The following is a 13,370-nucleotide window of genomic DNA, read 5'->3' on the forward strand; positions in this document are numbered from 1 at the left end:
GATCCTGGGCGCAGACCTAGCACCACTCATCAGGACATGCTGAGGTGCCATCCTATATGGCAGAACTAGAAGGGCCCACAACTAGAATATACAACTATGTGCTGGGGGGCTTTGGGGAGAAGAAGAAGGAAAAAAAAGATTGGCAACAGATGTTAGCTCAGGGCCAATTAAAAAAAAAATACATATATATACATGCTCCATAAAAGGACAAATCATCACCAATCAATTGCCCCAAGGAACTCAAAGGAGGTTTCAGAAGGTTTTTTTTTTTTCCAAATTCTTGTTTAATTATGTTAAGAGATGCAATTACCAACCACCCTGAACGGGTCCAAACGCCACCACAAGAGCAACATCTGTGCAGACTGGCAGCAAAGTGCCCAAGAGATGACCTTTGCTTCATGTTAATGTTAAGATCTCTGCCCCGGGAGAAACTTAGGCCTTATTACCATAACATGCGATGTATGTGGAAGCACATTTCCCAACTGAGCCTGCACAAACGAATACCACCTCTACATGTGATGACGAAACTTCCCTTTTGAGTATTCATTCCCCATCTGAAACAAAAGGCCCCTGCTCAGAGAGCCACCGCTTTGGAAATATTTCCCTGTGGGCTCCTTATTTGCTGCAGATAAATCTTACTTTGTGTGACAACTACTTTCAGGGAAGGCTTTGATTTCAACTCGTCAGGAAGTGGACCCACTTTGGTTTGGTAACAAAATCATTCCAATTATATGAGGTGCCTAGACTAGTCGAATCAATAGAGACAGAAGGTAGAATGGTGGTTTGAGGGGTGGGGGACTGGGGAATGGGGAGTCAGTGTTTCATGGATACAGAGTTTCAGCTCTGGATGATAGAAAAGTAGTGGCAATGGATGGTGATGACGGCTGCACAAGAATGTGAGTGTACTTAATGCCACCGAATTGTATTTGAAAATAGTTTAAATGGTACATAGTATGTTATGTATATTTTACCACAATTTTTTTTAATGAATGACTTTATTCTTTTTTATTATTATTATTGAGGAAGACTGGCCCTGAGCTAACATATGCTGCCAATCTTGCTCTTTTTGCTGAGGAAGACTGGCCCTGAGTTAACATTCATGCCCATCTTCCTCTGCTTTATATGTGGGAAACTGACCACAGCATGGCCTGACAAGTGGTGCGTAGGTCTGCACCAGGGATCTGAACCGGCGAACCCCGGGCCACCAATCTGGAATGTGCGAACTCAACCGCTGCAACATCAGGCCAGCCCCTACCACAAATTTTTCTTTTCTTTTTTTTAATTTTTTTTTTTTTTGAGGAAGATTAGCCCTGAGCTAACTGCTGCCAATCCTCCTCTTTTTGCTGGAGAAGACTGGCCCTGAGCTAACATCTGCGCCCATCTTCCTCTACTTTATACGTGTGTGGGATGCCTACCACAGCATGGCTTTTGCCAAGTGGTGCCATGTCTGCACCTGGGATCCGAACCGGCGAACCCTGGGCCACTGAGAAGCGGAACATGTGCACTTAACTGCTGCGCCACCGGGCTGGCCCCTAATTTTTTTTTTTGACCACAATTTTTAAAAAGGTAATATATGCTCATCGCTAAAAATTTAGGAAACATTTTAAAAATGTTTTAAATCCTTAGTAATCCTAGCACTCAGTGGCCATTTCTGTTTTGTCGTCTGCAGCCTCTGTGTACAGGTTGGATCCTACTCATACAATTTTGCCCTTTTAACTTTATATCATAACTGTTTTCACATGCTGTTCAAAACTCAGTAAACATTTCTATCAGCTGCATGATATTCCACCATCATTTATTTAATCATTGCCATATTTTTCAACATTATAAATAACACTATAATGAACATCTCTCTGTGATTAAAGATATCTTCATTCCCATTTCAAAATATATCTTAGGTATAGACGTGGAACTAGAATTACTGGACCAAGAGGTGAACTTTTTTTTTTTCCTGAGGAAGATTTGCCCTGAGCTAACATCTGTGCCCATCTTACTTTATTTTGTATGTGGGATGCCACCACAGCATGGTTGGACGAAAGGTGCTAGCTAGGTCCACATCCAGAATCCAAACCAGCCAACACACCCCAAACTGGGGCTAGGAACTTAACCACTACCCCACCCATCTGCTGGAGGTAAACCTGTTTAAAAAAAAAAAAAAAAAAGATTGGCACCAGGGTGCCCGGTGGCCAAGTGGTTAAGTTCCCATGCTGCACTTCAGAGGCCCAGGGTTTTGCCAGTTCGAATCCTGGGTGTGGACATGGCACCACTCATCAAGCCATGCTGGGGCAGCGTCCCACATGCCACAACTAGAAGGACCCACAACTAAAAATACACAATTATGTACCGGGGGGTTTTGGGGAGAAAAAGAAAAATAGAATCAAAAAAAGAAAGATTGACACCAGAGCTTTTTTTTTTTTTTTTTTTTTTTCTGCCTTTTCTCCCCTTGGCTGTCCGGCCCCCAAGGCAGGGAGGGCCCACGCGGAGCCGGAGGCTTCTGTAGCCGCCCCCCAAAACCCGCGGTCGCCCTAAAGAGGTGGACATGAGAGTCTCCGGAAATCTCGGGACCTAGATGCTCACGCGGGAACCCTAGCCCCGAGGGCAGCGGGAGACCCCCACAGGGGCGAGAAGAAGCCAGGGACCTCTCCCCTCCCGCACGTGGCGGAGGAGGCCCCTTGGCCAGCGTCCCGTCACCCCTCACCCAGAGGGAGCGCGCCCTGCGGAAACGCCCACGGCCCCCGCCCCCACCCGTGCGCCCTCCCCGGGCTTCCCGTGTCACTTCCCGCCGTCCACTTCCAGAGCTTCCTCGCCGCCGCCCCGGAGACCCTCCCAGGGTTTCCTTTGTCCCCTTCACACCCTTGTCCCGGGCTTCCCAAGTCCCCTTCTAGACATCGCCCTCCCACCCCGCCGCGGCGCTCCCTCCTGGAGATTTTCTTGTCCCCTCCTCCTCTCCGCCTCCCCCTGTCCCCTCCCGGAGCTTCTCCTGTGCCCTCCCCACCTCCTCCCGGGTTTCCCGTGTCCCCTCCCCGCCCCGCCCCCGTTTTTAAACCTGGCGCCGAGCGCACTGGTAGGTGAGCGCCCTCGCCCAGAGGTTAAAGGCGCGGCCGAGTCGCTGGCACCGCTGGAGGGGCGCGGGCTCCGCGGGCACCATGAGACCCGAGGCGGCGGCCGGAGCCCGGGAGGCGCGGAGGCGCGTCTGTCACTGCCCCGGGGACGGTCCCAGGGGTCCACCGCCGCCGCGCGGGCCCGAGAGGTGAGGGTGTCCCCGTGGCCCCGCTGGATGCGTCGAGAGGCGCGCGGTGCGGGGAGCGCAGAGCCGGACGCGGCGGCGCCGCCGAGCCCCAGAGCCCGAAGGCGACTTGGGGCAAGTTCCCTAGCCGGAGACAGGGACGCAGAGTCCGCTCGGTCCAACGCACGGTTCTGAAGTGCGGAGGCCCAGGAGGTGGCGGCCAAGGAAGTGGGCCAAGCCTTTCGTTTATAGATCTGAAATTCACCCGGCTGGGCACGTTGAAGTGTCGGGGCCCTTCAGCGAGCCTTGCAGGGGGATCTCCTCAGTCTGACTGTCACACTTTTAGTGACAGTCTTTGTGTGCCGTGTGCTTGGGGCTCAGCATTCACTGCCCCCGGCACCAGCACTTTATGAGGTAGTCAAGTTATAATCAATTTAGCCGGGGAGGCGTGGAAGGGGCTGGGTGGCCAGGCAGCCAGAGAGGAGAAATGGATTCCCCCTTTTGGCATCTTAGAGCTCTAGAAACCTCTCTGTAGAGTCAAGATCCTTCAATAACCCAGGTGGTGCGGTTGAAATGAGTGAGCGACAAAGTAGCCAGCTACAGTGGGGAATCTGAATGGAAGGATCCAGCCAGGCTGGGAGAGAAATCCCTCAACTAATGTCTTCCCTGATCATTGTATCAGATGCGGGACTTCTCAAAGCCCAGAGAGGGCAGAGAACTGGGAATGTGGCAAGAGGATTTAAACACAGATGGTACCGGGTTTTCCACAGACTGAGAACTTGAGAAGACATTCTGGGATGTCTAGTGACTTTCTCTGGCAGACATTAGAAATGATAAGAATGATAACTCTTATCATATAATTTTAAAAGACAGCAGAAAATGCTGAGGTTCCTTCTTGATCCCTGCCATTCCAGCCCTACACCATGGAGACCTTGGATCCGGTCGCCCCAAGATGCTGAACCAGCCGGAACTGGAAACCCGGTAAGGTTAAGGTGGGCGTTGTAGGTGTCAACAGTTAAGGTAGAAAGCGCTACAATCTCTAAAACAAAGGGACCGTGAAAGGCCTCCTTGGCCTGTCCCTCCCTTGGTCATCCAATGCAGAACTGCCTCCAGCTCTGGGAGCAGGAGTGTAGGTGGGCGAGGTGTTCAGACCTGAGTCACGTGTGGATTCAGTTCCTGCTTGTTTTTCCTTTCTTGAGAAGCAAAGCCACTCTGGCAGAGCTGTTTCACGGGCATTATAAGAGATTTCTTCCATGTTGTGTTTTTTTCCTGCAAACCAACAATAAGAGGGAGGAGGGGAGAAGGCTGTCTCTCTTGCCCCCGCCTTAGAGAAAAGCCGAGTGCACCATTAGCTAGAGAAAAGCTGAGTGCACCATTAGCGCTGGGCTGGTGCCACCGTGCAAATATGGGCAGAGCCCCGTCTGGAGTGCCCAGAAGGTGTGGATAAAAGCCCCCACCCGCCGTCTGGCCCTTTCTGAAGCACTTTCAGCCCTGTCGGCAAGCACTCCTGGGGTAACTCATGTTGTCTGAGCAAATACACTCCAGCCAGCGGCTTTGTGGGTGAAGATTAATCGCCACCACTATTCTTTTGTCCCCTGCATTGGTCGCCTCATTGCTTTATACTTACTGAAGTCAAGACTTGCTTTCAGAGAATTTACCTTTCCTTTGTTTATTTTAAAATGTAAATTGATGACTTTTAAAATGCTGAGGTTAATCAGGCTGCGTAGGACTGTGTGTTTAATTTACATAACACTGTGGCAAACGGTTTAGGGCGCACTTATTTGTAATGTGATAAGAAACCCAGGTGCAGGAAAGCAGACCTTCATCGTATTTTTGTACTTAGACTACTTTATTCAATTAGTTTGATTAATGGGAGTTTTAATTCAGTGACTATTTTTTACTTTAAAAGTGAAGCAAATAAAATCTATATCGAATTAACTAAGGATACGATTTTTTAGCCCACGTTATTCTTACGTGCAATATCTAAGTAATGGAAAATAATTCCTTCTTTTGCATTTGAATTTAGTTCTCAAACCTAAGATTTAAAAGGTGCTTGGGAGAGAGAGTATATAGAAGTTTACAATTATCCAATTTTCTTTTAAATGAAATGTATGTAAAGCCTATCAGTTGTTTGCAAGAATAAAAATACTATAGCATCCTTCCTAATGTAAGACAAGTGTTTTTTTCCTGTTATGAAGAGAAGGCCATTTGTGAGAAAAATGGAATGCTTGCAGAAAAATGTTCTAGTCGGTTGTCAGCACCGCACACCGGAAGAAGCAGATGTGTCGGCGGATTTTTTTAGGAGGGAGGGCGCGTGTTTCGTGGGGGCTGCAGAGCTGGCGAGCTCGCTGCCCTGCTCCCCCCGGGCCAGCACTTCGCAGAGCCCAGGTGGCGGGGCGGAGAGGTCCGCGGCCGGCCACTGCTGCCCCCGCGTGCCGCGCACGGTCCCCGGGAGCCCCAGCCCGGGGAGCGCAGCGCAGCGCGGGGAGGGACCGCTTCTTGCTCAACAGCGCCCTCTCCCGCCAAAGCAGGACAATTCCTCGGCTCCGGAGCCCTGTAGACTATTTCCCGAGAAATGTCTTTGGCGGAGAGTGGAAGGGGATGAGGTGGGGCTGCTGACTAATGACCTGTACAAGGACTGCCGGCAGGAAGAGAAAAATTAGAATAAAGTCTAAATTCGACGGAAGGGCTCAAGGCCCTGTGTCCTGAGCAGCGGAGTCACTCCTCCATTTGGTGCCCCTACCCCTCCTTGGGAGCTGTCTCCCTCTGCTGCCTGGGAAAAATGAACGACAGCCCAAACCTTTGTTGACCTCTGTTCCACTTCTCTCCTGGCCCCTTGCCGGCCCTGGGAGGGAGGCGATTTCCTGGAAGGAGATGTCAGGGAATGTGTTCTGCGCCCCTCCGTCCTCCCATCTTCCAGGCTTCCCACGTCTTGGCTTTAGTGACGTCAGAGGCGTGCACAGTGAGGAGAAGGCGAGAGCCTCAGAAAGTCTTTGCTTGTTTCTGTTCTCTCGCTCTTAAAAAATTGCACACACACCCCTTAAACACAGTGCTTGATTTGTATACATTTTTCTTCCTTTTGAATTATCAAACTGTGAATCTTTAGACATTTCCGGTCTCAGAAAAGGATCTTTAATAAGAGGATATCTGTGGTGTAAAGTTCTTAAAGTTTGTGTATGTTTGTGGGGTAACGTTTTAAAAGTGTATAAAGGTGTGCTGTATGTTTCACAGAGTCTGGTTAGAATTAATCGCTTTAAGGAAGCTGTTTCTCTGTACCACCGAACACTGCCTTTTGGTGTCCTCCAAAGTTTGCATTGTCGCTTTAGATCCTGCCCGCTCATAGGGAGTGAGATCCCCTCTGGCAGCACAGGATTGCTTACAGTGGTAGGCTGGGCCTGAGCAATTAGCGGTATTTTATGGTTACAAACAGAGCTAACACAGACGCGAAACCTGGAGCCCCTGCAGAGTGAGCTTCATCGTGGAAAACATTTTGTTCCGAAGAGCCTCCTTTGAACTGCCTTAGTCCCCCACAGGGTATTATAAAAATATGGCTGCTAAAATGTAAGGCTTGCTCACCAAGGTCAGAGTTAGCAGGGACAAGCCTGGCTCTCTCTCTGCTTGTGTCTTGTCTCCACCCATCAATATCATCCTTAGTTTCCTGGTGCTCAGACCAGCTTCCCTCTCTCTCTCTTTTTTTTTTTTTGAGGAAGATTAATTAGCCCTGAGCTAACTACTGCCACTCCTCCTCTTTTTGCTGAGGACGACTGGCCCTGAGCTAACTACTGCCAATCCTCCTCTTTTTGCTGAGGACGACTGGCCCTGAGCTAACATCCATGCCCATCTTCCTCTACTTTATATGTGGGACGCCTACTACAGCATGCCTTGTCAAGCGGTGCCATGTCCGCACCCGGGATCCAAACCGGTGAACCCCGGGCCGCTGAGAAGCAGAACGTGCGAACTTAACCACTGTGCTGCCAGGCCGGCCTCTCTCTTCTTTTTTTTTCTTTGGATGATTTCCCTTGCTGTACAGAAGATTTGTAGTTTGATGTAGTCCCACTTGTTTATCTTTGCTTTTGTTGCCTTTGCTCGTGATGTCAAATCCGAAAATTCATTGCCAAGACTGATGTTAAGAGCTTACTGCCTGTGTTTTCTCCTAGGACTTTTATGGTTTCGGGTCTTATGTTCAAGCCTTTAATCCGGTCTGAGTTGATTTTGGTGTGTGGTGTAAGACTGAGGTCCAGTTTCATTCTTTTGCATCTGTTCAGTTTTCCTAACATCACTTATTGAAGACACTATCCTTTCCCCATTTTATATTCTTGGCTCCTTCATTGTAAATCAGTTGACCATATATGCATGGGTTTATTTCTGAGCTCTGTTCTGTTCCATGGATCTATGTGTCTGTATTTATGCCAATACCATACAGTTTGGATTATTATAGCTCTGTAATTTAGTTTGAAATCAGGAAGTGTGATGCCTCTAGCTTTGTTCTTCTTTCTCAAGATTGCTTTGGCTGTTTGGGGCCCTCCTCTCCACTCTTGATCTTCAGGTCGTCTTGGGCCTTTGGAGGCTACTGAAGTGTCCTCGGAATCTGTCTTTCCTTCCCTCCCTGGTTGCTGTTACTTGAGTTCAAATCTTTATCACCTCTTGCCAGGCGCCTCCAAGCTTTGTGCTGCTCCCACGGCCATGGTTATCTTTAAAATACAGACCTGACTGTTGAACTCCCAGCTCAACAATCAGTAGCGGTCTTGGTGTCTGTCTCCAGAATGAAGCCTAGACTTACTAGTGGCCATCTAAAGAGTTAAATAGTCTGTAATCGAGAATCAGCTTCCCAAGGGAGCCCTTTGACCAACGCAGCCTCTCGTTCATTCCACCCTGGGCTCCCCCCACTTCCCCACCTGTGCGCCCTGTTTTCCCGCCTTTCAGAATTTGATGCTCACCTCCTCCAGGAATGGTGTCCAGTTTGCTCTCCCAAGTGCCGCTGATGCCTCTGCCAGGCCCTCTGTGAGCCCTTTCCCGATCCTCCTGCCCACGTAGGATCGTTAGCATCTTCCTGTACCATGCTCTGTAGTGCAGTTAGCTGCCCACATGTGTCTCTCCCCATTAGGCTTAAAGTGTCTGAACTAAGGACTGGGCTGGACCCATCCTTCCACCTTTGAATCCCTCACAGTGCCGACAACAGAAACAGGAAGAGGGCTTATCAAATACTGCTAAAATCCGTCCTCATACCGACAAGGGCGGACTACTTCCTCCTGATTTTTGAAAACCCCGGGATGCTGCTTTAGAGGCTCCTTAACTGTCTCTGTGTTCGTATGTGTCTGTCTTTACAGCCTGAGTCTGGGGGTGACCAACAAACTTCTGGATCAAAGGGGGCCTTTGGGTTCCAGCATCCTGTAAGGTAATATATGACTCCACAGTAAGAAATATGTAACTTCCTCTTGATAGAAGCATTAATACGCCTGGTGTCTTCAACCGTATGCATTTTCAACAAAGTGGAAAATAATGTAGTCTATTCTCCAATATTATTGAGTTATTATTATGCCAAGGAACTTCAAGGATATTTCGTTGGGTTTCTGGAATCCATTCATTAATTGTGTGTTTGGTTGGAAGCTGGAATTGGCTTTTCTTTTCTTTATACCTTTTGTTTATACCTCTCATTGCATACTATGTCTTGTGTTAAATTTAATTGTATATTAATTGTATATACATACATACTTACTTAGGTATTTAGATACAATTCTATTCTTCTCCCACTATAGAAGTTAATATGTTTTCTAGTGCCAAGTAGACCTCCAAAATTTATGTGCTGAATAAATGAACAGTTGGGTGGGTGTTCCACCACAATCGGTACCTCCAGCCTCTCCCGGTAGTGTTTTCATGGTCCTGCTGGTGATCAGGACCTCACTGCTGTATCTCTCTTCATTCTATCCATTTTAGGCAAGTGGCTCATGCTCAGGACTTTTGTCTGTCTCCCTGTCTCCATCTCTCTCTCATTTCTCTCAGTCTGTTTCTCTCCATCTCTCATTTCCTTCACCAAAAGGAACCCAGCCTATGCTGCCACCTCTCCTCAGTGTGTTTATCTGGGTTATCCCGGAAAACCAGAAGCCTTAATAAAACCCCAAGACACTAATTGTTAGAGGTGAAATCCAGAGCCCCTCAGATTGGTCAAAGAGTGATTTTTGGAAATGGGAAGCCTTCCTGGCATCCCTTCCATCATGGTCCTTAATCCTCATAAACTCACTGGCGAAGCTTTAGCAGCACAAACTCTGCGTGGCTGCTTTGGAAGGTTCTGACGCACTTGTTCTGGGGGTAGACCTAGCTGTCCGTATTTTTATAGGCTCCTCAGGGGATCCTAACATGCAGCCAGGATTCAGAGCCACCACCCTCTCATGCCCTGTCAGCGTTTACCTGCCCCCCCTCCCCGCGGGCCTGCCTCACTGTCTGCTGTTGGTCCCCAAGTTTTGATTGGTGGAAAATGCAGTGACTGGCCAGGCATGGGCTGCATCCATGTAACTGCATTGCAAACTAAATACACAATTTTATTTTATCTTTTTATCCCAGAAAATTTCCAACATACGGAAAAGTGGAGAGAATAGGACAACGAACCCCCATGTGCCCATCACCAGCCTCAATAATTATCCATTTTCTTCAAATCTGTTCATGTTTATCACTTTCTCCCAACTATTTTTGTTGTTGTTGTTAGAATATTTTAAAGAAAATCTCAGACATCCTACAAAATTGCCTATAAATACTTCAACATAACAGCTAATTCTTAACATGGCCTGCCACCAAACTCTGCCTATATTTCTGTCTTCGATAGATGTATATCCATTCTGTCTGTTGCAGAGTCTCACAGCTTCAGCACTGTTTCACTTCGGACTGGGGAATTCTCGTTGTAGGGCTGTCCCAGGCATCGAGCAGGTATAGCAGCCTCCCTGGCCTCTACCCACGCAATGCCAGTAGCTTCCCCTCAGTTATAAGAACAAAATTGTTTCCAGACATTGCCAGATGTCCCCTGGGGGTTAAGAAGCATGGGTCTACTGGAAATCTTAGAAAGTTTGAAATGGTCATGCGTTATTTATAACAAGGCATCTTCTCTCTCCCTTTTCTCCCTTATCCAAAAAGGCGAGAAATTGAAATCAGCTTTGCAAATAAGCAGTGATCAGTTGATAATCCCTTTCAGTTCCTCAGAAGACCCCAGGGAACAATGCAAACACATTAGTGAGTAAAAGGAACAAGGATAAGAGATTAAGGGGAGAGTGGGGAGTATTTTTAATACTTTCCATGTATAACTGGAATCCTAATTTCACAAAACCTGGATTTAGAGGTTCCAAATTTTATATATTTAAGTTATTTTCTTTCTTTTTTTCCTTCCCTCCGTCTCTCTCTCTCTGTTCTTTCTCTCTTTCTCTTTGCTTCCTTCCTCCCTCCCTCTCTTTTTCCTTCCTTCCTTCCAGACAAGTAGCCAGGGTTGCCATTTTCTATTCTGGCAAAGTGAGGGGCCCACCCCTACAGCTTCTCTACAGCAACAGCCAGAAAGATTAACCACTTCTCTAGACCTGGTATTGGAGCCACGTCTCCTTCAGAGCCAAAAGGGTCACAACATTCCCCATGCTTGGGGGTGTTGGAGGAGTGGGGTCTAACCTAAATACAGTCTTGTACCACTTAGACGACAGTCGTCCCATAGGATTCGTGCCATATAGCCTAGGTGTGTGGTGGGCTGTACCATCCAGGTCTGTGTAAGTGCTGCAGAGGAGGAAGAAATTTTCCTCTACCCTTCTAGGTTCTTCAGGCCGGTATAAGAATTAAATTAACATGAGACGGATTAACAAGAGAAAAACAAACAAAAGTTTAATAACATGTATACCTGGGAGAAACCCAGGAAAATCAAGTAACTTGCCAAAAAATGGTCAAAGCCCTCACCTTAAATGCCATTCTCAGTTAAAGACGGAAGAAGATGTTGGGGGTGGGGAGAGTCAAGGGCTTCAATGGGAAGGAAGGCAATTCACATGTAGGCGCAAAGGAGCAAATATATGGAAAACAAGTGTTTGTTTGGCTGCACAGACACAGAAGAACACAGAGGGGAGCCCAACAAACAGGCTTTTCTAGATTCCTCCCTGTCTATCACCTGGTTCATGTTATGTTAAGGAGATAGCTTGCTTCCTGAGACAGATTTTTTCATCCGAATTCTTTTAGGCAGATAAGGGGGAGGTAACAGGAAAAATTTTCTAAAACTTTTGTTTCTTAAAAATAATCAGCATAAAATAATCCTCATGTTAAACAGACACATTTTGGGGTGGCAAATTTTGTTTCCCTTTCAATGCACTCTGTGATGTTCGCACAGGGATGGAATCGCTTAAGGACTCATTTCTCAGAACGCATCCTTGACGTTAAGGACACACAACTATAGAACATTTATTGTCCTAGATGAGCCGGGTCTCCATTTGATCAGAGCGAGCCTCTTAATCTTGGAACTCCGTTTTAATTTCCTCTTACCTTCACGGAAGCCCACCCTTTTCCCTGTGTTGGTCTCAATGGATTTGCTCACTCATGTTACAGCTCCTTTCTGAATTAGTGTGGCCAGGTACCTCCATCTTCCCACAGTTTTGTGTTCTGGTGGCTTAAAAAAACTGCCACTTGCAGCCAAGGCCAAATCAGAGATGAAGATTGGGAGTTAGCTGCTTCTGGGAAAAGGACCCTCTAGATGGAGTTTAGAAGGATTTTAAAGTTGATTAATGGTGTATTTGTTTCTTAAATGTTAGACTTTATTTACCCATTTCTAAGAGTCAAGAATATCTGCAGAGTTCCGGGGAGAAAGTGCTGGCCAGTTTCCCAGTGCAAGCCACCATTCACTTCTACAACGATGCGTCCGATTCAGATGATGAAGAGCAAGAGGATGAAGCCCAGCCGCCCGACCTTCCGTGCCAGGAGGTGGCAGGTCCAGTGGAAGACAGCCTGGGAGCAAAGGGCAGAGGTCGACAGACAAACCCAGGACGGAGATCCCGAGGATGTGGTGGCCTCGGGGGTAAGGGTCTGCTCCCCCATCGTGACTCTCTGGGAGGCGCTGAGTGCACCTCATTCAAATAAGCCAGGTCTCTCTCCCATGCCAGACCCACCTCACACACGCTCTTGGGGACAGCTGCTCCAGGACACTTTGCATTTCTGCTGGGTGTAAGGGGTCAGGGCTGCCTACACTCTCCCTGGTCAGCACTCCGTTCATGGCAAGAACTCAGCTTTTACTTTTCCTTCTGGTGACTCTTCTTCAGGCACTCATGCATACCGTTTAGAAAGCATTCTAGGACCAAGAGAAGGTTGGTGTCAACATGGGTTGTTAGCGGATAGGGCCAACTATCAAAGCACGTTCAGTACTGTCACTCTGCTGATCAAGTGACAAATCATTCCAATACAGATTAATAACCCACCCATGCCTCTCACTTAACCTGAGACTCATTATTTGGCTATTTCTGCTGTTGTAAAAATGATTTAGATATTGTCCAAGGGTTGATGCGGTTGCTCTGTGGCATGCTGAAAAAAATTTATTTATGAAAAAACAAACAAAACACTGAATAATTTCCATAAGAGCAACAGAAATAAAAAGACATGGATTTCTAGGGAACCGTTCTGGATAAAAATTTACATGATTCTTGTCCAAGTTCTGTGCCTATGAATAGACAGGGAGAGGAGCTGTAACTAGCTGGGAATTGCTTTGGGCTTGTTACTTGAATAGAATCACCCTGTTTTCAATCAAAGTATCTAATGTAAAATTATTTTCAGTTTTTTTATATTTTGATGACCAAATGAGTGTATTCCTCAAGGTTTCTTACTTAACTATCTTATGTGTGGTTGTCTTCCCAGTTTCTACTTGAAATAAATATTTTGAAAGAAAAAATGTTTGATAATCAATTTTTTTGTTTAAGACATTTTTAGATTTAATTCGTTCTTTAAAGTTTTTAAAAGTTTGTCAGGATGTTTTTATATTTAACTCTTTCAGTGATATTTATGGTTTTTAAGAGTGCAGAAAAAGAATAAAAAATGAGACGAAATGGCCTATAACATCAATGCCCAAATAATCCATTAAGATTAAAAAATAGGAGTAACACACACAAATATTTTAATAATCTAAACAGTGTAGAAAAGTATACGTTGC

At 46.7% G+C, this 13,370-nt stretch overlaps 1 protein-coding gene across 3 annotated transcripts; it reads left to right on the forward strand.

Moving 5' to 3' along the window:
* Window positions 1–2,784: 2,784 nt before the first annotated feature.
* RIPPLY3 (ripply transcriptional repressor 3) lies at window positions 2,785–13,102 on the forward strand. 3 transcript variants are annotated; one of them, XM_014841592.3, is made up of 4 exons: window positions 2,785–3,250; window positions 4,141–4,207; window positions 8,554–8,621; window positions 12,008–13,102. In XM_014841592.3, the coding sequence occupies exons 1-4, from the start codon at window positions 3,147–3,149 to the stop codon at window positions 12,396–12,398; spliced, it is 630 nt and encodes a 209-aa protein (XP_014697078.1). In that variant the 5' UTR covers window positions 2,785–3,146; the 3' UTR covers window positions 12,399–13,102. The 3 variants fall into 3 exon arrangements, with proteins under 3 accessions (XP_014697078.1, XP_014697079.2, XP_070344950.1); XM_014841593.3 differs by having other exon boundaries at window positions 2,867–3,250; window positions 11,986–13,102; XM_070488849.1 differs by having other exon boundaries at window positions 2,999–3,250; window positions 12,026–13,102.
* The last annotated feature ends 268 nt before the right edge of the window (window positions 13,103–13,370 follow it).

The sequence above is a fragment of the Equus asinus genome, chromosome 18 (assembly GCF_041296235.1).
Source record: "Equus asinus isolate D_3611 breed Donkey chromosome 18, EquAss-T2T_v2, whole genome shotgun sequence".
NCBI lineage: Eukaryota > Metazoa > Chordata > Mammalia > Perissodactyla > Equidae > Equus > Equus asinus.